Source organism: Pinus tabuliformis, chromosome 8, assembly GCF_031772625.1.
Source record: "Pinus tabuliformis cultivar Carrire ecotype Pingquan chromosome 8, CPIR1, whole genome shotgun sequence".
In the NCBI taxonomy this organism is placed as follows: Eukaryota; Viridiplantae; Streptophyta; class Pinopsida; order Pinales; family Pinaceae; genus Pinus; species Pinus tabuliformis.
Genome location: NC_142294.1, coordinates 1760531492 through 1760557352, shown reverse-complemented (window position 1 = coordinate 1760557352; position 25861 = coordinate 1760531492). Strand labels below are relative to the sequence as shown.

General features: G+C 38.3%; 1 protein-coding gene across 1 annotated transcript; it reads right to left on the bottom strand.

Annotated features, from left to right (window-relative positions):
- Nucleotides 1-13602: 13602 nt before the first annotated feature.
- On the bottom strand, nucleotides 13603-14232 carry LOC149243171 (F-box/kelch-repeat protein At2g44130-like). The gene has a single exon (XM_089371143.1). The coding sequence runs from the start codon at nucleotides 14230-14232 to the stop codon at nucleotides 13603-13605; it is 630 nt and encodes a 209-aa protein (XP_089227269.1).
- Between the last annotated feature and the right edge of the window lie 11629 nt (nucleotides 14233-25861).

The window sequence follows — 25861 nt, the reverse complement described above, 5'->3', positions numbered from 1 at the left end:
GAAGGGCCCATCATAGCTAACTACTTAGATGTTTCCCTATCCAAGGAAAATGTACGTTTTCATTCTTCTTGATCCTTGAGTTGTTGTTCCCTCATTTCCTTAACAACTTTCCTAGCTATTGGCACACTAAAATGTAATATTTTCGCCCTCTTTTTCATCAATTTTAATCACATTCAACTTCTCTATAAACTTGCATTAAGAAAAAGTTTATGATTATATATGGTTTTAGATTTATTATTTTCCAAAGAATTTAATTTAGTATTTTGAGTGAGTTTAATATTAAATATTAGAAAAATAACATGTTTTCACATAATCTAAAAGGTGGATGAGTTCTAAGTTTTTTATAGACATATCTGAAGACTCAATCAAAATGATATTTGACCATTTACCCACAAATTCGAATTTCCTCTTCAACTCTAGAAGACTTGAGGAATATTTTTGATAATTATTCAATAACATTCAATGGAGAAGAATAATGGAGGTTTTACTATCAAAGATATTAGATACTTGTGGGAGGATTTGTAAATATAATTATCGTCAAATTTTAGTAAATTGCTTCTACTGACTTGAGAGAAAAGTGAATCTAAATTTATTAGTTACTTATCCCCATTTGAAATAAACTCATGTATAAACAAGTTGCTTTCTCCATTTTAAGAGAGGAGAGATTTAGAGTTTGTAATTAGAATACTTGGAGAAATATATTTGTAACTCTTGTTGGCCCAAAGGTCACACTAAGAGGGGAAGCGAATCAGTGATAGATCAATTTTACCATTTCAAAATTTTCATAATCATACAACCATAAGCATCAACTTAACAATACATATTCATATCAATAGCATATAAAAAATCCATCACCTCATAAATCAACACATGATTTTTATGTGGAAACCCATATGAGAGAAAACCATAAATCTTCTTATTCTTTATATTCAATTATTTACATAGATTTGTAGGCTATGACCTACTGGAGACAACTGCCCCTAAGAAATTCAGCTACCACTTGTGATAGTCTACTATGATATTTTGGCACCAACCTTGGAAGATGCAAGAAACTACTCACTATAGGTATAACCTAATTGAGACACCAACCTCAATAATGAGTGAGCTCCAATGTACTCTAAGCTCCAATCTGATTGAGGATCCCACCTTCTCTTGGATTCAACCAAAATGGAGGCATCCACCTCCTTCTTCAACTTCCTTGTTTACCTCTATTTCATGTCATTTTCAATCTAGATCCATTGTCATCATATATTATTGAATTACAAGTGAAATATGTAACCTATAATCTCTCTCACTATAAATTCCATCGTCACTACCACAACCTACAACCACTACCACTACAATATCAATATAAATTATTATGACAACCTACAATCATTGCTTCTATAACCACTGTAATAAATGTCACCAATAACTACCATATAACCAACTATCACTAGTTGTCATGTCATTTCCCATGCTCTTCTTTAGCCAATTGCTCAAATGGAACACTCAATCCCCTTCTTAGAACTTGTTTCCATAATACATCCAAAACCACCACAACCCTGCTCATAGTCTCTTAAAACATACAAAATAGATTCCAGTCATCAAATAAGTTCCAAAAGGTAATCATGCACATTTGGTTAGATTCATCTCTAAATCTTGATTACCCATCTCCATCCAAAACTCAATTTGGTAAAATATAGACCATCGTATCTCATAAAGAAACTATATACAAATTAAGGGTTCTACAAATGATCCTTTTTTGGGAGGTATTCTATAAAATGAAAATATTATGTCGCTAATTCTATAAAGTTCCAGTTGGAAATTTGTAAAGATGAAATTGAATAGGATATATATTGAAAACAAAAACTATAGACCAAACCATGCAACCGATGGTGGTCAAACTTAAGAATTCAACATTATCAACTTGGCCCCACCACCAATTGTGCTATTCAATAGAACTTTCAATGGCATTCAAATAAGCTACAAATAATTTGAGCCATATGTTGTTCACAGAATGTGGGGCTAGTCTTGTGGCTCATATGGCCATGTCCTTCTATATCTTCATGTATAACACGATATGACCCTTGTGGTCTATTGCATGTCTCTAGTGAAATGAGGGATAGGTTCATTGCCTACTCATATGAACCTTTAGTGCGAAAAATGTAAAACATGTTTCCTATTCATATAAATCATCAGTGTGATGAGGGACAATCTTGTTTCCTATTTGTATGATCCATTAGCTCTAATGTGGAATGATCCCTATAGCCAATTTGTATGTGCCTCAATGCACAAGGGCCAAGCCATGTAACCAATTTGTATGTGCCTCAGTGCACAAGTGTGAGGCCCTATAACCAAATTATGCATGACCAATCCCCATACAGATCAATTCTGGTCTATGACTTGAATCACAAAGTCAATGTTACAATTACACAAACCATAATAAAAATGAAACCATAACATTCACCAAAACTTCACCGTTGAGATATGACACTTCCCATGATCAGGTCAAAATATATTATCAATGAGGATTTCATTGTTGTGTATTTCCTTCAATTGAAGGTCTTATTTATAGTTGAGGTTATGGCCCAGGGTTTAACTAAGCCGACCACACATGAAATTACCAATATATATATATATATATATATATATATATATATATATATATATATATATAGATAGATAGATATATATATATATATATATATATATATGATTAGTCGTTGCTACTATGTGACCAAAACCAATTCTTCCTTTGTGACCATGTCATGTCAGCTTGTAGTCCAATCCACCCATGTGACCACCCCATGAGATATTCTCCTAGGGATCGCTAGACATTTATTGATGATGTCATCATGACTTCATTGAGCCACATGGAAACCCATGAGTGTACCACGTGTCACCTTGCTTTAGCCTTTTTAGTAGTCATAACAAGCCAAATAAGCTTACTACCTAACAACCTCTGATTATACCATGTGTCGTGGGATGCCGCCATTATTGCCACATCATGCCCTATGGTTGATTACGATGTGTCTGGTTCATGTTGCTTACATAATCATATCCGACTAAATGTACTTTATTATGTTTCACAGAGGGATTGATATACATGGTGCAACTTTATTGGGTCATAAAGAAATATTAAAGATCATGCAACACTTATCCACATCCATCATTCTTTTTAGCCATTTTTATCTTGAGCCATCCAATTGGAAATAAAGTGCATACTCTTTAGAACAATTAAAAGTCATGCAAGTTTCATTGAAATTTGTTGTTGACCTAGACAATGAAGGGTAGATGCACTTGAAAGGTATTGTATCACCCAAAAAGTGATCACCTAGCCATTTTCCACTAGGATGATTGAAATACACCATGTAGTATGGGTTTTCTATATTAAAACCCACTTTCACCTTAGGAAATAATTTAGAGAACCACTATTCCTAAATTATTTCTATCTAATTAATTATTTCTTTTCTAGTCTTTTACTGTTTTTTGTCGCTTTTGTTTCTTGGCTTGTGAGAGTGGTGTTTTACCTGTTTTATTGAATGACCACTAGCTTTTTGATTTGTTTTAGCTTTTATAAGTGTTGTTTTAAATTTTTCATTTCCTTTCCTAAGTGTCACATGCATAACCCAATTTTTCCACTAACGATCATCGTTGTGATGACTCTCCCCATAAGCTTCGTTGTTCTTTTGTTTGACTGATTCCTACACTTTTTTTTATTGCATGCATCATCATTCACTCAGATTTGCGCCAACCTTCACTAACACATTCAGATTTTCTCATTTTCATGTTGCCCTTGGGCAGATATGGGCTGCCTTAGCCCGAATATAGCTCTTCTCAGCATGAACTGCACATTTCTAGATATCAAGGCTCTACCTTGGCTCAAGGAATTCAGTAGAGGCTGCGAGTGATTGGCTCCAACTGTGCACTGCATAGTTGTAGGAGCTAGTCCCAAAGTATTTCCCACTGGGATTGCACAATGCGTAGTCCCAACAACCATCAAATCCAAACAAAATTGTTGATCCAGGTGGATATTGGTGGCCACCTACCAAGTCCACCTAGACCCCCACCATTGTTCCTCTCAACATTTTCAGTTTCCTTAATTATAACGCAGTTTACTATTTTTAGCATTTTTTCGGGTCCTAAACTTCCAGAGCTGTTTTGAGGCCCTAAACGACGTTTTTTGGGAAATCTTGCTCCCGCAAATTTTTAGATAAAAAATCGTCTTTTCCGTTGTAGTCCTCATAGAGATCTTTCCAACGGGCTATCATGCGCGTAAAACGGAGATCGTATGCCAAAGTTACGACCCCGGGAAGTTGATGTACCAACTTACCCAAAAACGGGGCCCACAATTTGGCGTTTCATCTTCTAGGGTTAGGTTTTGGAATGTGAAGGGTTTTCCATTGTTTCTCAACAATAAATAGGCCCTCGAGCCTCATTGTAATACAGTTCGAAATAGTTCAGAGGCATGTAGCCGACACATCTCTTCTCAGAGATAAGCTACCATTGCCCTAGCTAGGTTATTTCTATTTGTAAGCATATTTCAGTATTCTCCATTAATGAAATGAAGTATTATTTCCGCTGCATCTCTGTTTTTATGGTTATCGCATCTCTGTATTTATGGTTATCTCTGTAATCTATTGCGTTCCTGCTTAAATCCAGATCAGTGGTATCAGAGCGGTCTGCTTTTTCTCTGTTTTTCTTTGCATGTCCCCAACGAGGTCGGGATATAAGGAGTTAGGGCTTGAATTGGTCGAACCTTTGCAAGACCAGCCTCGCAAATCTCGACGACCTCCCATGGCGGATGAGAAGAAAGACGAGGGGGCAGGAGATCCTATCAGAATCTTGCTCGAAGAAGCCCTCGAGCGGCAAAGGAACGCGATGATGGATAGCTTTGCGCAGATCCTTCAGCGGCTACCCAGAGGCGACACATCGGCTTCCAACAGCTACTCTGGAAACGCCACACCATTTAAGGTATAAGTTAATTTTGAAATCCCCATCTTCGAGGGTCAAATAGACGCAGATGCCGTAGATAAATGGTTAAATCTGCTAGATGGGTATTTTTCTGTTCATGAATTTTCAAGTCGGGAAAAGATTGTTTTCGCTCTTCTCAAAGCAGCCCCCCATGTCAAGAACTGGTGGGAAACATACTGTGAGCAGAAGGATGAAAGTACAGGCTCACTGTTTTCAGCCGCACCCACTTGGAATGACTTCCGGGATGCCATCAAGGAGCAGTACTACCCTGTCAAAAGCTATGAGGACAAATACATCAAATGGACCACACTGCGGCAGGGACGAGACCAAGATGTACCAGAGTTCACAAATATTTTTCATACCCTTCGCACACAGTTGGGTATCAAAGATTCTGAGCTGCATCTGGTACTCAAATACCGCGACTGCCTACACAGATACATCCAGGAAGAGATGGAGTTCTTGAACATCTCCTCACTCGGCACAGCATACCGATACACTGTCAAAATCGAGCAAAAGTTCAAACAGAAGAAGCGAGACTTTGGATTTGCAAATCCGAAGCCCAAAGGACAAAGCCAAGGCGGGGTGACCCAAGACAACCCCTCTAAGCTGCAAGAAAAGAACAACACCATGAAGCCGAAGAAGGACACAGGAAAGTGGTGTGAGTTCCGCAAGAGTCCCACTCATAAGACAAGTGAGTGTCGGACCAAGCAGTCGCTGGTGGCCGAGTTGAAGGCTTCCGAATCAGATGCATGTTCCGACTCTGAGTCAGAACCCAACAAGGGGAATGACAAAGGGAAGCAGATCATTGATGCGGATCCCAGCGCCACTGTTGCTACTGCCAAGATCCAGAAAAATGAGCCCGAAGATCCAGAGGAGGGGGAACGTCTTTTCCACTCACAGATGTGGGTGAAGGGTTTGCCGCTGCAATTCATTGTCGACAATGGCAGCCAAAAGAACCTCATTTCAGTAGAGGTCGTGAAGCGGTTGGGCCTACCAACTACACCACACCCACAGCCGTACAGTATCGGTTGGCTTCACGAAGGACGAGATCTCAAAGTTCGCCAGCAGTGCCGCCTTCCCTATAGCATCAAGCCCTTCACAGACGAGGTATTGTGTGATGTTACACCTCTGGATGTTTGTGATGTACTATTAGGCCAGCCATACTTGTGGAGGCGACATACTGTGTATGAGTCAAGGCCTCGCGCCGTCATCATTTCTTTGGATAATTCATTATACAGGATACCAGAGGTAGCCCCACCTACCGCCACCTCTTTGATCACTGCTAAGAAAGGCAGCAAGCTCATCTCACAGACTAGGAAATTTATTTTCTGTCTGGTTCACTCCCAAAGTAAGGGGAAGATCGTTGCTACATCCATAACCCCCGCGAAGGGTTCCTCCACATAGCAGCAGCAACAGAGGGATACAGTCGTGACAGAACACAGGAACAACTTCTCCTTACCCGGAGGGGTACCACACAAGTTTCAGGTGGGCGACAAAGTTTGGTTACATTTGCAGAGGGAGCGCCTTACCAGAACCCATCAGAAACTTAGACCACTTCGACATGGTCCTTACACCAGTAACAAGGCTACGGGAAACAATGCTTTGAAGCACAGCATTCCGCCATTCCTTCGCTTGCACCGAGTGTTCAATGTGGACCGTCTCCGACCATGCTCCCCACCATTTCTGGACACATCAGAGATTGCAGAACAGCTCACCAGAGACCCAGCTCAGCAGAAGCTTCCTCATTTCAGGGAGGAACTCAACGCAATGGGGACCATTGCTTCCTAAGGGGGGAGGAATGATCCAGGTGGATATTTGTGGCCACCTGCCAAGTCCACCTAGATCCCCACCATTGTTCCTCTCAACATTTTCAGTTTCCTTAATTATAGTGCAGTTTACTATTTTTAGCATTTTTTCGGGTCCTAAACTTCTAGAGCCGTTTTGAGGCCCTAAATGATGTTTTTTGGGAAATCTTGCTCCGTAATTTTTTGGGTAAAAAATCGTCTTTTTCGTTGTATTCCTCATAGAGATCTTTCCAACGGGCTATCATGCGCGTAAAACGGAGATCGTATGCCAAAGTTACGACCCCGGGAAGTTGATGTACCAACTTACCCAAAAACGGGGCCCACAATTTGGCGTTTCATCTTCTAGGGTTAGGTTTTGGAATGTGAAGGGTTTTCCATTGTTTCTCAACAATAAATAGGCCCTCGAGCCTCATTGTAATACAGTTCGAAATAGTTCAGAGGCATGTAGCCGACACATCTCTTCTCAGAGATAAGCTACCATCGCCTTAGCTGGGTTATTTCTATTTGTAAGCATATTTCAGTATTCTCCATTAATGAAATGAAGTATTATTTCCACTGCATCTCTGTTTTTATGGTTATCGCATCTCTGTATTTATGGTTATCTCTGTAATCTATTGTGTTCCTGCTTAAATCCGGATCAATTGTGCATTGTACAATTCCAGTCATCAGTAAGCCACACTAGACTGCATATTGAGTAGTTCCAGTCATCATCACTTCTCACTAGAAGTTGGGACTTCGCAATGTGCAGATTCGGTTGACAGTCCCTCACCTTTAAAACACATAATTGTGCAATATTGCACAACAATTTCTGATTTTTTTGCATGGTCTGTCTTGAAGTTCCTTCTATTTCAAGCTAACATTTGCATGCCATGAGTGTCCTCTCTGTCTCCAGGTACAAAAATTGTTGAGCAGCATTTCATCATTACAGGTAACATGGCTTCCAAGAGAGTTGGATCAAAGGATACTATAGAGAGCAACACTGGAGATGTAGTTGAACAAGTGTCAATGAACTTGCCAGTATATGCAGACACACAATTGTTCATAGAGAAGTACATGAAGATAACATGGCAGGAAATTAAGGATATCTTCGCAGGAAGCTTCAAGGAAGATCTAGAAGATCGATAGGTCTATGTCAACATCCACAAGTCAGGCTTGTATAACGTTGCATGCAGGTACCCCGCCTTCCCATGTGTGGACATCATTCACTAGATTGTCTCACATACTGATCCCAAGACGATGACATAGATAAGTGCCAGTGGAACATAGCTTGCTACCTTCAGGATGGAAAACTATCATCAGATGTATCACTTACCACAGCCAATGAACCGCATGGATGCACTCTTCTATACCCTCAACAACAATGTGAACACTAGATACATCATGAAGTGTTGGGTAAAAGAGCCATTAAAGTTCAGGTTGACACTCAATCAGGTCTACAAGACTAAGTCACTCAAGAAGGTCTACCAACTCTTTATCTTCTTTGCATGTCGTGTGTATGGTCAAGAGAGCACAGAGACATTTCCGCAGAATTGGGTGGTTGTGTTGGATTAGTTTGAAAATGAAGGAAGACCATTCAATTGGTCATATATGTTGGGTATTTAGCTGAAAGTGCATGTGACTAATGCCCATAATCCACCCAAGGATGAGCAAGTGAGATTCTATATGTCCGTGTACCTACTTGATGCAATCTGTGCCCAACATTGGTTTCCTGGCATGGGTTGGACATGGACACCATTAGAGAATGCTGTGAACATTTATTGTAAGTTTCTTTCTAAGTGTAGTTACCGAGGAGTCATGACAAGGCTATCTGACCATTTCATCATCCCATTTTACAAGTTGATCTTTAATCATGATCCACCTTGCATGTCCCAAGAATCGATGCAGGCATTGCTTAACATTGCGGGTTAATATGCCTCACCTGGTGGCACCTTCATCAGGATGTTTAGCAGAGAGAGGCCTTTGCATGTGCTACCAAGGTTTGTCATGGATAAGTTGGTCATGCAAGAAGTTGCATATAACATCTCCATAGAGTTATGAACAGGATTTCACAAGAGAAAGAAAGCACCATGGCCTACTCCTCCTTTGTGGATTGGATTGTATGAGATCTAGAGATTGAAGGATGTGGATGCCGAGGCCAAGGACTTAGAGAAGTTTGAATTTGGCACCAAGGATTCAATTCGTATGATACCAACTGCATATGCAAGAACCATTGTGAGAAGGTGTATTATCCATGGATCCACGGGGCATGCCATTGCATAGAGGAGGACCCTTGGAGGTATCGTTACAACTCCTCTAAGCTCAATGAACCAGTCAGCATGGCTATAGAATAGAAAGCTACTCTGTAGGCAGCAGTACCACAGGAAGAAGCAACAACAACATCAGTGAGCAAAAAACCGACGCTAGATTAGTGAGGGTGAGCAAAGCTACAAGTTCATAGAAGATCCTCTCGTTGAGAAAGTAGCTTTGGAAATAGAGGCAAAGAGGCAACATCTCGTAAGGAGAGTATAACAAAGGAAGGGAGAGAATAAAAGGTTGGAGGATGCAAAGAGGAAGTTGCAGGAAACAGAGAAGAAGTTGAAAGAAGAGCAGGAGCTAAGAAGGAGATAGAGGGAAGAGAAGCAGAAACATGAACAGGAAGAAAGGAAAGGCATGATGATAGAACAAATTGTGCCTATATAGGTTGAGAAGTCAGAGTAGCCAACATATGAAGAAGAGGGTGAGTAGGTGTAGGTTCAGGAACTTGCTCAACAGAGTGAGAAAATGGTTGAAGCAATGGGCATGGAGTTGGAACAGGAGCCACAGGACCAAGATATTGACCTCATTCCGAGAACATCTGAGGTTTCCCCTCAGTCTCTGCCACCTCCAAAATCAAAACTAGTCTCAAGCGAGCAAGGAGAGCTTGTTCTCATTGATGATGATGTGGTGATGGATGTGTACAATATGTCATTTGATGAGTCACAACAAAGGATTGTACAAGCACGGAGAAAGAATCTACCGGATGATTGCTCGTCACCTGAACATATAGAGGAAAGGGTGATTGTGTCAGATGTTAGAAGACATCAAACTGCCATGGTCGATGCCTCTAAGGCTTATGCAGAGGCCACGTGTTCAACTGTCAAGTTCTTGTTAGCAAAGAATGATCGAATGGAAAAGGACTTGCAAGAGGCTAGGCAAAGAACAAAACAATCCGCAGGATTCGCTATGGTAGAGAATAGAAAAGATATACTTGTTGAAGTATCGACTCTTGAGACCATTGTGCGGAAATTGTATGATATATTTGTCACCGTTCACAAGGTGGTTGTCCATCTATATGGTTTTCAATAGCAGTGCATGAATATTGCCCAAACTCTCAAAGACATCCACCCTGCTATTATGCATGTACAAGAATGGACAATGAGGTATAAGGGAACCCCACTTTACTTTTAGAAGATAATGAAGATGTAGGCAAAGCTTGACAAAGCACAGATTTGGATTTTGATTTGGAACTATGAGCATCTCCCTCCATTCATCACTAGCATTAATATTTCCTATGCATGGTTTTTCAAGAGTTTGGATATCATAGTGAGGACACATAGGATCCCTTCAATTAGATCCCTCACTCAAGTCATTAAGAAGAAAGAAGTCCTGCTGGAGGTCGACAGGTACATGGAGCAGTTGATGTGAGAGGCCACCAACGATGACTTGCAACTGAGTGCAGAAAACATGCACAAGTACATTGGTGGTCCAGCCACACTCAGGAAAATGTTACACATGCTTCAAGATGAGTTGGACAAAGGTTCCAAAACCATATACTGCTAAGCCATGGAGGCAAGAGTCCATTTCCAAAAATACATCACCAAATAGTACAGGGACACAATAGGTTTATGGAGTAAATATAAAAAGAGGTTTTATTTAGTTACCATACCTATGGTTTATTTTTATTTTTATTTATTTATCATATCTCTTTTATTTACCATGGTATTTGTCCCATAGGCTTGATATATAATTAGATGTTGATTTATAATCCTATTTGATATATTCTTATCTATTTATCATACCTCTTTAAACCCCTTTTATATTTGGCCCATGACGTTATTAATTATTTGTCCCACCGTATTTGGCCCATAGTCTTAACCTAAATATAAAGAGGTTTATGGAATAAACATAAAAGGAGGTTTTATTTATTTACCATACTTCACATTTTATTTATATGTTTAATTATTTATCATACCTTTGGCATTAATATAAAAAAAGGTTTTATTTATTTACAATACCTCTAGTTTATTTATATTTTTATTTATTTACCATACATCTTGTTTACATTTACATGTTTATGATTTATTTACCGTGCACACTCGATCTCATTTATAGCATCTTCTATATTTCACATAATATTTGTCATTTATTCCACTTTTGAAAAAGCTAATGTTATAATTGAAAAATGGAATTTTCCAAATCTTTTCACATTTGGCTATTTGTGATTAAAAATATGGGAACAATAGATTAATATATACTTAAAATCACTCTTGATTCTAAATATTTGGAAAAAAAATTAATATATAATTAAAATCACTATATGGAATTTTCTTTATAAAAATGGGTTGTATAAAATATTAAAAAAATTGTGTATATATTTTATGATTCAAATTCATATGCAATCAAAGAATTTGCTGATGCACTTTATCTGTTTGTGAAATTTTACTCTGAAAATTTGTTGATGAGAAGTGTTACTTTCTAGCTATATGACCTTACATGGCTATTATTGCTAAAGACTTTATTCTCCTTATTTGGACAAACCTAAATGCCCTTCCTTTTTACATGATCACTAGTAAGTAAAATTATTATAAGAAATTTGTTTATTAAATTCATTTTTTTATCTAGAATTTCAAGAAAAACATTTGTTAAAAAAAATGATATTAAAATGAAAACTAGACATCTGCATTTTTCTTTTTTGGGAGATCTTTTTGTTTCCTTTTGCATCTCAAACAATAACCATCCATCATCGATTAGAATTCAATGTAGAATCTCTAATTTATAGCATCTTCTATATTTCATATAATATTAGTTATTTATTCCTTCTTTGAAAAACAGATAGGAAATTGATTTTTTTTTCAAAATATAACTATTATGTATATGTCCAATATTATCATTTAAAACTAGAATTTTCCAAATCTTCTCTGATTTGGCTATTTGTGATTAAAAATATGGGAAGAATAAATTAATATATAATTAAAATTACTTTAGATTCTAAAATATTTGAATATATATATATATATATATATATATATATATATATATATATATATAAACAATGTGTGTATATTTTATGATTCAAATTATGCAATCAAAGAATTTTAGGCACTCTATTTGTTTGTGAAATAATAGGGTTTGAGAGAGTGAGAATGAGATAGGGAGGCGATGAGGGAGACAGAGTGAGAGACACCGATGGAGGAAGAGAGGTTAAGATGGAGGGGCAAAGATAGGGGATGAAAGATATAAAGAGTGATGGAGTGGGATAAGCATGGGATATAAAAAACATAATATTTAGGTTAGAGAAAGACAAAGATAGAGAGAGGGAGTAAGGTTGAGGGGGAGGCTGGAGAAAGAGATCGAAGTTAGAGGGAGAGAGTAGTATAGTGGTAGCCAGAGAGGAGGATTGAAGTAGATATGAGAAGATGGAGAGAGAGAGGGTGAGTGGGAGAGATACAGAGCCAAAGAGTTAAATATAAATAGGAGAAACAAGATAAAAGATTAAAAGTGAGAGAGGTTTTCAATAATAATAATGATTAAACTAAATTAATTTTCATATATCAAACATAGAGAATAAATCTAGTACTAAAAATAGAAATAAAAAACCATGAAATTAAACTAATATTATTCCTTATATTATTTCATATATTTTAAAGAAGAATTTGAAACAATTATTCAGCTTCAATATAAAAAACAATTATACAAAAAATAACCAATCTTAACAAAAAGTAGAAAAAAGAACTTCACATTGGTATAATAAATTAAATTCTATTTTACACTAAAACTTAAAAAAAATAAATTCAAAAGTTGAAAATGATTAAACCAACTTTTAAAATTGTATACAGAATATTCAAAAGTTAAAAATGATTAAACCAACTGTTAAAATTGTATACAGAATTTTTTGACCAGCAAAAAACTGAAAAAAAAAAAACCATTTCCTGTATTTTTTTTTCAGAGAGAAAATCATCATAGTATTATATTAAGAAAATATAATGAGCATTTACAATAGAACCAATACATGTCAGCATGCAGAACTGAAAATGCAGGAAAAGTATAGCTGAAGCCTGGCTCAAGCTAGAATCTGGGACATAGTCGATAGAGATCAGAACAAATTCTTATGAGAAGACCCAAAATATCAAGACAAACAGGTTGTCTTCCAAAAAAGAAAAGGTGGAACACAACGCAATGATTAAGTTGGGCGTGCATCAAATCTCCACGGTTGCTGCAGATAGGATCGTGCCCTCAAAGCCCTCACCACCATAATCGTTAAGTTCCATCAACTGCCTCGTTGACATATTGAATAGATAAGATATATGTTTTTCTCGGTTGGGAGGCGGTTGTTGTTCGCTCCGCTTACAAAAAATTGGTCACGCCACTGTGTACCGCACGTAAAGAAGAAGTCGCGGGGAATGGTAAGAGTAGGTACAGCGCTCCAATTGTCCTTCCCCACATCATACTTCTCCACATGTTCGTGTTCGGTGAACACGTACAACTCCCCCCCACCAGAAGAAGAAGAAATGACACAACTTTTCCACAGTTCTCCCCTGAAATGTGCCCTTCTCCACGTTCCCTCACAAGGATCGAAAACTTCTGCACTTTTCTCTTCGTCGTCTCACACCATGAACTTACCTTCAACCAACCCACCATGGCTTCCCTGCCCGTGCGCTTCGATCATAGGACGCAATATTTCCCACTTGTCTTTCTCCACGTCATATGCTTCTGCAGAGGCAAGAGGGTTGTCACGCTCGTCGATCCCGCCAGCCACGTAGACAAGTCCGGTGGAAAAAGAGACAGAGCACGCAAAGAATGCTCGAGCTGTCGGCATGTCAGCTCCACGACGCCATCTCGCAGACTCAAAGTCGTAAATATAAACACTCTTCATCAAAGTTGCTGATCTGGACGGTTGGAATCCGCCTATGAGAAGTAGCTTGCGATTCACAGCAACGCACTGACAGCATATTGGTATTTCAGTATTGGGGGGATCATCGATTGGAGGTAGCCTTTCCCAGGTGCCCTTCACAGGGTCGTATACCGTTACTACAAGTAGGACGGGACTCCTGATTTCTCTTTGAACGAAGCAAAGCAGATGCTCGCTCGTCCCACATTTCTTCCTGTCACCATAGAAAGTAGGGCTACTGAGTATAGCCTCCCAGCTTTTGCACACAGCTTTCAGCGTATCGTGTGATTTGTAAGGCATTTTCAGCAAACACTTTCGAACGACATCCTCCGGAATAACCTCCATTACGACACTTTAAACACCAATTTGCTGATCGATCGAGTTTACCCAGAGTTTTACCACATATAAAGAAATAAGCAAGAAAGTGAACCACGGTAACTCAAAACAGAAAAGTGCAGTTAAATATATAGTGGAGATGTGGGAAAATTTCAAGCCGACAAGAAACAGAGTTCGTTATGTCTATTCATAAACCACATTAAATGTTATTTATTAGTAATATGAAAATATATAATTTTTTAATTCACATTATAAGCATTTAATATTACTAAATACTTTTACACCGCAATGTTTTATGTAAATTTCTTTTGGGAAATAATATATATTATTAAAAGCTATGTATTTATATTATGATAAATATATAATTTTTAATTCATAATATAACGAAGTATTTAATATAAATTTGATAGGTTAATACTTTAACATCTCAATGTTTTATGTAAAAGATAATGACCTCCACACAAGCATGGATGATGGCTGACTTTTATGGAGGAAAATTATATACATATGTGGGGCATGAAATGGGTTTAGTTAGTTTTGCAATTTAAAGTTCTTAAATGAATTAAGTATTTCATTTTATTACAACATATTTTTTATTATACCTTTAATTCATTCAATGTTAATTCATTATCAACTTTTTATATTTAGAGTATTTAATTTGAGGTTTTGTATTTTAATTATGGCTATTAATTATAATATGACGATGGTAAAATATTAATAATATAAAATGCGAATTTGAGTTCTATTGACAATAATAACAAAAAAAGTTGATGGATGAGAGTCTCTTTATTATGAGATTAAAAAATTGGTGTAGGAAATCCCCTTGATTGTTGCACCACCACATTGGTCCATGAGGGCTCCTTGTTTGTGGCATGAGGGACCCATATTTGAGTAGCAATTTGAGTGCTAAAGTCTATTGTGGTGTACAAACTCTACCTCCCTTTCGAATAGAACCTGTGAGGCTATAAATGAGTACAAAGAGTGGACAAGTTAGAAATCCTTCAACACAAGTTATTGATGGGTATTGATTGTTTGAGAGCCAAGTTATATTTTTCTAAATTATTCACAATAGTGAACTAATAGACAAGGGCACAGAAATGAATGGATATGCCAAAAGGGAAAGAAGTGTAACACCTTTCTCATGTTGTCTAGGGCAGTGGAAGGGAGTGCCATAGCTCCTGGATCACTAGATCATATACCTATAATTCTCTATATTGAGTGGATCAACTAAGCCATGAGAGAAATGAGTTGCTTCAAGTGAGCTTTTCCCCCATAGTGGTAACTACTTTGAGAGCCACCCTCTCATTTGGTTTTCCAACTTGAATGAGCTCTCTTGCTCATGTATTTATAGAAAACTTTCTCCTAGTTCTCCATTAGAGGTATGATAATCTCATCTCACATTAGTTCTCCTCAATTTTTTTACATGCTTCAACCATGATATGTCAACTACTATATAGTACATCGTAGAATGGAAATGCACTTACATATGACACACTATACTTTCACAACATGGCACTATGTTATCTTGGTTTATCTTGTTCACTTTAGTTTATCTAATATGGTTTCATGTATGAGTTTCTTGCTTCAACATGGTGTTAATGTTTCATAGGTGTGCTTTCGATGTGGTGGGAATTCAATGTAATATAATAATGTATAACAAGAATCTTGACTTTTACCTTTTGTTTCCCATGGTGGGTCATGGTTTTCTTGTAGATACGTTATCACTTCACGAGTCATCCCATACTATTAGAGAACTCGATAGAACATATCATACTTCATATCACAACCATATGTATTACTTTCCATCTTTCGTTTTCACTTTGATTCCATACATCATATTTTTCAGTGAATTATTAAATTATCATAAGTCATCCATCTAGGTCCTAATAAAAGTAATTAAGACTCATGTGTAAGATCCTTGAAAGTCAAAAAGTGAAAGTGCTTTAGGTAGTGTTAGTGTCAGTCTTTTCATACATCCATCAGGGATCAAAATTTGCTCTTTTGCATTTTCATAGTAGGAGTCCCATACTGTAAATATTGCATCATTCCATTAGGTCATGATATATGGATCCACTGATGGTTGTTTTCTCTTCAGCTCCTCCCTCATAGACTATACTTGCTGATCCTCCTTCATATTGTTTTCAGTCATGGTTCATAAACAATCTGCAATCCATTTCATTAGGTCCTAGGGTTTGATTTCATTAGGTCTGGGGTTTCATTACCAAGGTCAAGAAACTGATTTTCAAATGTAAGTAAAGGTTAGCAAGGGTATGAGGATGATAAATAAATCAAGCATGATGGCTTGAAAGTCACAGTTATTGAAATTTTTATTTTTGTAGCCTAATGTAATTTTCACCTCAAAAACACGTTTTTGAGGTGAAAACAGAGTATTTTAGTTCATTTGAATTTCTTATGTAATTTTAAGTTTCTATATGTAATAGTGGATCTCAGTTGCATCAGAATATTTCTCCTTTTTGCAAGACACACCAACATTGCAACTCAAGTTAAGTTGCGCCTTTGTCCACCTACAACAACACAAAGAAGAAAATGCATCAAAACAAAGTTTAAAAGGTGAAAGTGATAAAAGGCAAAAAAACATTAGAAAAATGGGTTTGAGGAGCTAAAGATTAAAGCCAAAGGCCTATAAATATCTTCTTGCCCTTTATTTACCTCTTACCATGCATTGAGCAAACTAGAGCTGCGTTTTGGGTGATTTCAAGGCAAAATTGTGAAAACAGAGCAGGCGCTGCGTGTTTCCTCTTAGCGTTACGCGTTCTCTTTAGGCGCTATGCGTTTGACAGGTGCTACGCATTCCCTTAAGGCATTGCGCACTCCCTTCATGCACTACACACTTGACCAGTTTTACACTCCTTCAGTCTTCAAGCTTGCAAAATCTCTCCTAAGCCCTAAATCAAGTAAGTATTGCCATTTCCCTCTCATTAAGGTTATTTCCTTCATGCTTGAAGAATGAAAATTGTATGGTTTTAGTCTCTCACTCCAAACCCTATGTCTTTCTCCTAAACCCTAGTTTTACAAGCAAATTTCCCATTTCCTTAGAAACACCTAATCTACACCTTATATTCCCCCTCAGAAGTTTCAATCCTTACCCTATCAGACCCTCATTTACTCTCATCTACCCTTCCCTTCCTTTTTCCTCCCTACACCCTTGCATTCCCATACCATATACCTAGGGTTTCATTTCAAAAACACCATGGCTGATGAGGAATACAGACCACATAGTGAAGAAGAGGGATCAGACAAAGAGGGAAACATAGAACAAAGAAGACCACATAAAGGAGGGAATATTCACAGATTTGAGCCCACAGATCTCAAAGAGCTTCTAGCCTCTCCCATGACAGTGACATCCTTCAAATGGTTAGGGTGTTTTGAGTTTTGTGAACAAGTCCAAGCAGTTCAGTACCACCCTGAGTTGACCAGGCTTTTCATAACTGGGATTCAAGATAATCAAGTCACTCTTGCAGGCATAACCTTCACATTGTCTGTTGCCACCATATCAGCTGCCACCGGGATTCCAGAAGCTGGGGAAAAATGGTTCAAGCAGGGTGAAATAGAAGCACATTTCTATGAACCATACATCAAACCTAGATACAGACATGAAAGAAAGGGTTATTTTCCTTTCTCATACCTCCTTGATAGATATGCACCTATGATGAAGATTATTATGAAGTATTTTTCATGTGAGGGAAGATTTTCTAGGGTCTATTCCTATCACATCAGATTGCTCATGCATTTCACTAGGGTTAAAATGCTCAATATACCCTACTATATTTTCAGGAGTGTGGAGAAAATGGCTTACATTGCCCAAAAGAGAGAACCCAAAGATCAAATGAAAAGCCTATTTCATCATGCTCTCATAAAGATCATAGTTCTTTATCACCTTAAAGAACTTAACATTGCATGGAGTACATTCATTTCCAACCCCATTTTCACTCATGCTTCCACTCAGAATGTTCAAAACATGCCATCATCATCACATCCACCCTCACCTCCATTATCACCTTCACATGCACCTATTCCTTCACCTGACAGGAAATAGGACAGTGGTAAAGAAAATCAAGGCAATCAGGATTAAAGCAGCAAGTTTGGAAGGGCTAGTTCAGGTACCATGGTGCATAATTATCAGAGGGGACATAGGTAAGTGTTTTCCCCACATATTGTGGGAGGAGCCTGTTGGAAATAATACTGAGGGGGGGGTGAATCAGTATTATCAAATTCTTTTCAGTATGCCTTCCAGATTTATACTTTAATTTATTCTTCAAATATTGATCATTAATTTGTATGTCAGTGCCATATAATAATGAACAAGAACAAGAAAAATAGATAAGCACACCAAAGAACACCAGATATAATGTGGAAACCCAATGTGGGTGAAAACCACCTGCTGCAATATGTCTCTATCTTCTTTCAATTAGAAACTTCTTTTACAAGGATTTTGTACTGGTGCAGTCCTTTACCAGTACGCAGGCTGCAACTTGCAGAGAGCTACAACTCTCTCTCGTTTTCCAGTCTCTCCTGGAAGGGAGCTACAACCCCCTACTTCTTTAAGGACCACGTTTCATTAATTTTCAGACTGGATCCAAGAAGATCAAATAATCATCAAGTACATGCAAATCACCCAATCTCCTTATACAATCAACCAATGAATCACCCAACTTCTCAGAATGCTGTAAACAGAAAAGTAATACCAGAAATCTAAACTTAGAACTCTGCAGCAATAGATAAAAGACAACCAAAAAATGATTCAAGATAGGTCCGCAACTTTACCGATAAAACCTTGCAGATATCCGCAGTCTTTCTGTGCATGAACTGCGCAGATCCGCACTGTATTCTTCTGTTGCTCTGCGTACCACCGCACCTTCTCCTTCTGCTGAACTGCGTACCTCAACATACGCACTGCACTATCTATCTGACCGCGTACCTCTGCATTGTTCCTTCTGTGCCTCTGCGTATTTCCGCACTTTGATTTCTTCTGCGCTGCGTACCTCGCACTGCACCCTCTATTGCACTGCGTCTTCTCCTGCACTGCGTACCCCCGCACCTACGCCGTGGATCGCCTGCGAACCTATGATTAGGGCCAAATTAATAGTCTTCCATGTGCCACAGTGAGTCAGATCCACAGATCTGATCATGCGCCCGAGAGTTCACGACTTATCAATAGATTCGCCTTAAGATTTCTCCTTGATTTAGATATAGCTTTGTAAAACCAAACACCCAAAATTTCAGATCTTAAGATATTTAATTCTCACAAGTGTCTAGCCAAGGGATCTCCTTCCCCTTTTTATATTCAAACCCTTATCCACAGCATGGAACAAAACCATCAAAAATCAATACAAGGGATCCAAACCGGGGTTCAATAAATTAGATCCTATACCACGGGCCAAAACCATAGGATCATAAAAGACGGGCTAAATACCAAGGGCCAAACATAGGATACCCCATGTGAGCGCGCTTCTTTGCATTGGAGTGAGTGAACTGGGGGACCGCACCTTATGAACGGTGAACCTACGGGTATGTCTGCACTCCCTGGACGGCGAACCTGCGGGTCCACACCTTTTGAACGATGCACCGCGAACCTCTTATTTTCCATCATTTTAAGAGCCTAAAAAGAGTTTTTCCACTTGAGTGAGTTGCCATAAAGTAATTTTAAGAGCTTGAAAAGAGTTTTGCCACTTGAGTGAGTTGACATCAAGTACAACACCTGTACCATAGAGCCAAACCAGAATCATAATGCCAAAATTCTCCCCCTTTGGACTTGATGGCAACAACAACCAATCACTCTCCCCCTTTGACATCAAGGGCAAAGGGTTATGCTCCCCTTGAGACCATGCTTAAATCTTTGATCATGCTCACCCTGACGGTAAACGAGATCTACAAACCATAATCCTCCATATACCATAAGAGAAAGAGATAGAGACATATTGCAGCAATATTTAGATCAGCATCCATGTTCTCCTTCTGTGCAACCATAATGCCAACAATGCATTATATGTGCTCCCCCTGAACCTGTGCCATTCGATCTTCGACCAATCCATAAGCCAACAAATCTACGCGTATACCCTAAATGAACCTCACGTACAACCAACAATAGATGAGATTCAACAACAAGATGACGCATCAACTACCCCTAGATTTTGCTTGAGGTATTCAAAGGTCTCCCTGGGCAATGGTTTGGTGAGTATATTAACAACTTGTTCCTTAGAAGGAACATACTCCAACTTGACCTTTTGTTCAAGCACTTGTTCCCTGAGAAAGTGATACTTGATCGGTATGTGCTTGGTCTTTGAATGCATGACTGGGTTCTTTGAAATGCTGATTGCACTTGTATTATCACATAAGATGGAGATAGGTGGAGTACAAGTGATTTGAAAATCCTGCAAGGTCTGCATCATCCAAAGGAGTTGAGTGCAACAAGATGCAGCAACCACATATTCCGCTTCAGCTATAGATAAAGCAATCGGACTCTGTTTCTTGCTAAACCAAGATACTAATATGGAACCCATAAAGAATGCACCACCACTTGTGCTCTTCCTGTCATCCATGCTTCCGGCCTAATCTGCATCTGTATAAGCATGAAGTGTGAGATCTGTATCTCTAGGATACCATAAGCAATAGTTTTGAGTTCCTTGAAGGTACTTGAAAATTCTCTTCACTGCCTGAAGATGAGTTTCCTTTGGATTTTCCTGAAATCTTCCAACTATTCCTACTGCATGCATGATGTCTGGTCGGGTACCTGTTAAATAAAGTAGACTTCCAATCATAGATCTGTAGGTTGGTTAATGCACTGTTGCTGATTCATCATTTGCACTGAGGCTACATCCTGTGACCATGGGGGTACATACTGGTTTTGCATCTTCCATGCCATATTTCTTCAAAATCTGCTTGAGATACTTGGTTTGAGACAAGAAGATCCCACCTTCATTTTGTTGGATTTGCAATCCCAGAAAATATGTCAGTTCTCCAAGCAAAGACATTTCGAATTCTTTCTGCATCACCAAGGCAAAGCTTTGACTCATAGCTTCTTCATTTCTGCCAAAGATAAAATCATCTACATACACAACAAGTATTAGTAATTTGTCATTTTCAATTTTTATGTATAGATTGCTATCTATTGATCCCTTTCAAAAACCTTGTTGATGAAGATATTTGTCCAAACAGTAGTACCAAGCCCTTGGAGCCTATTTAAGACCATAGAGAGCCTTCTTTAGTCTACATACAATATTTGGATCATTCCCAAGGATGAAACCATGTGGTTGCTCAATGTACACTTCTTCTTCTAAGTCCCCATTCAGAAAGGCTGATTTCATGTCCATTTGAAAAACTTTGAACTTCTGAAAGCTTGAGAGAGCAAGGAACATTCGGATGGCCTCAAGTCTAGCAACGGGAGCAAAAGTTTCTTCGAAGTCTATTCCTTCTCGTTGAGCATACCCTTTACACACAAGTCTGGCCTTGTTTCTAATTACTTCTCCATTTTCATTCAACTTATTTTTGAAGATCCATTTTGTCCCTATGAAATTCTTATCTTTTGGTCTAGGAACCAACTCCCAAGTGTTGTTCTTTTCGATCTTCTCAAGTTCGTCATCCATTGCCTTGACCCAGCATTCATATTTGCATGCCTCTCCTACATTTTGTGGTTTAGTGGAGGAGAGCAATGCCAAATAGCTTGAGGCTTATGCAATTGTTCTTCTTGTTTGTACACATGCTTCTTTCTGCCCCAAAATATGAGATTCTAGATGATTCTTTTGAACGTACCTGGATGGAGTCTTCTCTTCTATCCTTATTTGCTCCTCAGGTGCCTCTTGAGGTTCTTCTTCATCATTTGTCTTATCTGGAGAGTAGTCTTCATCTTCTTCGATATTTTCATGATTTACTTGCCTAGGGATGTATCCTTTTTCATCAACCACTACATCAATGCTGTCAACAATTCTTCCAAGTCTTTTATTGTAACACTTATATGCTTTGCTATGGGGAGAATAACCAAGGAGAATGCCTTCATCTGCTCTAGGTTCAAGTTTGCCAAGTTGTTCATCAGTGTTCTTGATATAGCATTTTCTCCCAAAAATTTTGAAATGCTTTACCGAAGGAGTCTCACCATACCAGAGCTCATGAGGAGTTTGAGTGTTGTTCACTCGGACATTTGTTTTGTTGAGAATAACAACCGCAGCAAATGCCGCTTCACCCCAGAAGTTTGCGGGAGTCCCAGACTCATCAAGCATAGCACGAGCCATTTGTTGGACCGTTCTGTTCATCCTTTCCACCACTCCATTTTGCTGAGGAGTCCTAGCTATAGAGAATTCCCTTCTTATTCCATGTTCTTCACAGAAATCGAAAAATTCATTTGAGGTAAACTCCCCACCTCTGTCGGACCTGAGGCACTTAATTTTCTGATCTAATTCATTTTCAGCCAAGGCTTTGAAAGATTTGAATTTTTCGAATGCTTTGTCCTGGTGTTTCATAAGTCCCAACCAAACCATCCTGGAGAAGTCGTCAATGAATAATATAAAATATTATTCTCCTCGAGGTGACCTTGTCCTAAATGGACCACATACATCTGTATGGACTAGTTCAAGAGGCCTACTGGCTGATCCTTCCTTCTCAGGGAAGTTAGTTCTGGTTTGCTTACCAAACTGACATGATTTGCATATGGTGTTGTCTGGAATTTTGATATCTGGAAGACCATGAACTGCCTGGTATTTGCATGCTTTCCTTATTTTTGAAAATCTTAGATGCCCCAACCTTCGGTTCCATAACCAATGTTCATCATCCTTGCTCAAATAGCATTGTTGTTATCCTTCTTCAAATATGTATAGATTATTTGGAGTTCTTCTGCCTTTGATCATTGTTTTTCCTGTATCAAGATCACGAACGCTACATCCATTTGATCGAAATATTACCTTGGTTCCTTGATCGCACATCTGACTATCACTTAGTAGATTATGCTTCAAGCCATCAACATATAAAACATTTCCAGCTTTGACCTTTTCTTTCAAATGAGCAGTGCCTTTTCCTTTTATGGTTACAGGGGTATCATTTCCAAAAGAGACTTTCTTACCCTTTTCTAAAGCAGTATATGATTCAAGTTTTACTTTATCACCTGTCATATGCTTCGAACATCCGCTGTCGATGTACCATAGATTTTCCTGTCCTTCTGCATAAAAGGCTATCCCACATCTTTCTGATTGTGGTTCCTTTATTCTCCATGTTCGGGTGCTTGAGTCTTGTTTCTTTGTCTGCCGAAACCTGCTCCTGCATTCAAAATCTTCATGACCGAAGTTATTACAAATAGAACATTCAATTTCATTTTCAAGGGCCGAAAAGTTGTTATAGGTCCTTTTCGTAATCCCGGTCATACTTCTTTGTTTTTGAGCTTCTCTAGTCATGATTGTCTTATAGGCAACACATTGAGTTGCTTTGTGACCAAAGTTCTGGCAAGAGAAACATTGGCCATTGAAGAAACTTCTACGATTATCAAATCTACCAGCCAAATGATTGTAATTTCTACTGTCATCCATTCTTGAAGCAAATTGAGAAGTTTTTACCTGTGGCTGGTTGTAGCTTTTGTTCACCCTTAAGATGGATTGCCCCTGGTTTACTTGGTAGTCTTTGTTTGTTCTTCATGTAATTCGTCCCTGCTTTGCCTGATGATCTCCATCGAGTTTTTTCTCATTCCTCCTTGTTGCATCGAGATAACTCTTTGAGGTGGATGCTTGAGATGTTTCTCCATTATAACCCAGACCTGTCTTAATTACAGGAGAACGTTGTACATTGATAATCTCATCCAGAGTTTCAGATACTTTAACAAACTTAAGATTAAGAGCCTTTGTTTTCTCAATTTCTTTTCTAAGGCCAACAATTTCACATTCTAACTTTTCAAGAGATTTTTCTTTTTCATCAAGTTGAAATTGCACAGTATCAATGATCACATTTTTTTCTTCTAAACATGTCTTGAGTCTAGAAATCTCTTCATAAAATTCATCCACATCTATAGCATCCATGTAATCATCATCTTCAAAAGCAATTAAAAGTTTATAATCATTACCTCATTCATCTTCGTCACTATTTGATAGGCCATCACTGTCTTCATGAGTGTAGTAACTTTTCTTAGTTGCATTCTGTTTCTTGTTCCATCTAACAGGTTCCTTCCCTTTATCAATCTTATCCTTGTGAGGACATTTGGCAGCATAGTGACCGACTCTTCCACAATAAAAGCATTTGAAAGGTAACTTACCTGGGAACTATCCAGTACCCCGTTGAAGATTTCTAACAAAATTTGATTCTTCTTCTTCTTCTTACATGTGTCCTGACTCGTAGTACTCGCCTTTGCCTGAAGCCTTGAAGGCAGCTTCTCTCCTGTCTAATGGACCTCCTTTCCTCATTTCATAAGCAGATAGAATTTCGTGCAGCTGTGACATTTTAAGGCTTTGTAGATTCTCTTTTTATTCTATAGCAGAAACTTTAGATTCAAACCTAGGGGACAAAGATCTTAGAACTTTTTCAACCACAATAGCCTCTTTTATTTCTTTACCCAATTTTTTCATACAATTAACAATCTCATCTACACGAAGAAAATAGTTAGCCACACTTTCATCATTATACCTCTTTATATTTTCATACTGAATCCTGAGGGTTTGAAGTTTTTCTCTTTTTACCTGATCATCTCCTTCATAGCTCAGAACAATCTTGTCCCATATCTCTTTTGCAGATTTAAACTGCATTACCTTGACAAATTCTGATTGAGATAGGTGATGAGCCCCAAATTTGGTAACATTTTGGGCTCATTTGGCCTAACTACCCTTGTTCAACCCTTCATTTTTCATAACTTATGCATCATTTTCTTAGTATATTTATGTCATTTGTACGAATGAGGGCAGTCACTATTCCTAGGTGGCTAACACGTGTTTATTTCAGGTTTTTTGACATTTAATGGAGAAAAACCGCGCAGATGAGGGCTAGGAGACAGCCAAGATGGGATTGAGATTTTGTAGGAAGGTTGTCCACAGCATTGAATGACCTTCCTCGTGATCTTCACCCCCAACTCCGAGCTCCAACAGCCACCACCACCGAGTTAGAAGGCAGCCAAACGGATTTTGAGGAAGCAGCAGATCACTCTTAGTTTGGTCAGCCAAGCCCCACTGATTTAGGAGGCCATCTTGGGGCCTCAAGATGTATAAATGATAGGGTTGTAGCCTTCGAAGAGGACTTTTGAAACCTTGTTGCACATTTTGAACTACGAGCTGATAGCTCTGTTTTGCTCTTTTGTAAGCCATTAGTGGCATGTTATTTGACTTATGATTGTTATCTTTTAATGAAAAGCAGGCAGATTTGAGTTCAGTTCTGAGTTCTTAAAGGAGCCATAGCTCTCGAGGTTGGGCCCAACCTGAGAGCCTAAGACCTCCTTCCTTTGTATTGTTATCTTTCTTTCAACATTGTATTTCTTTTCCTTTACATGCATGTGGAAACACAGTTTGCTGAGTTGAATTTCTTGGTGTGGTTAAGTAGGCTAGTTTTATGAACAGAGTTGCTTCAGTAGTTTAGAATAGAGTAATGATATTGGAGTTAATAAGAGTTCCAAAAAGGGTTGACTTCACACTCACTTTCACCTCTGTTTAGGGACTGGAAT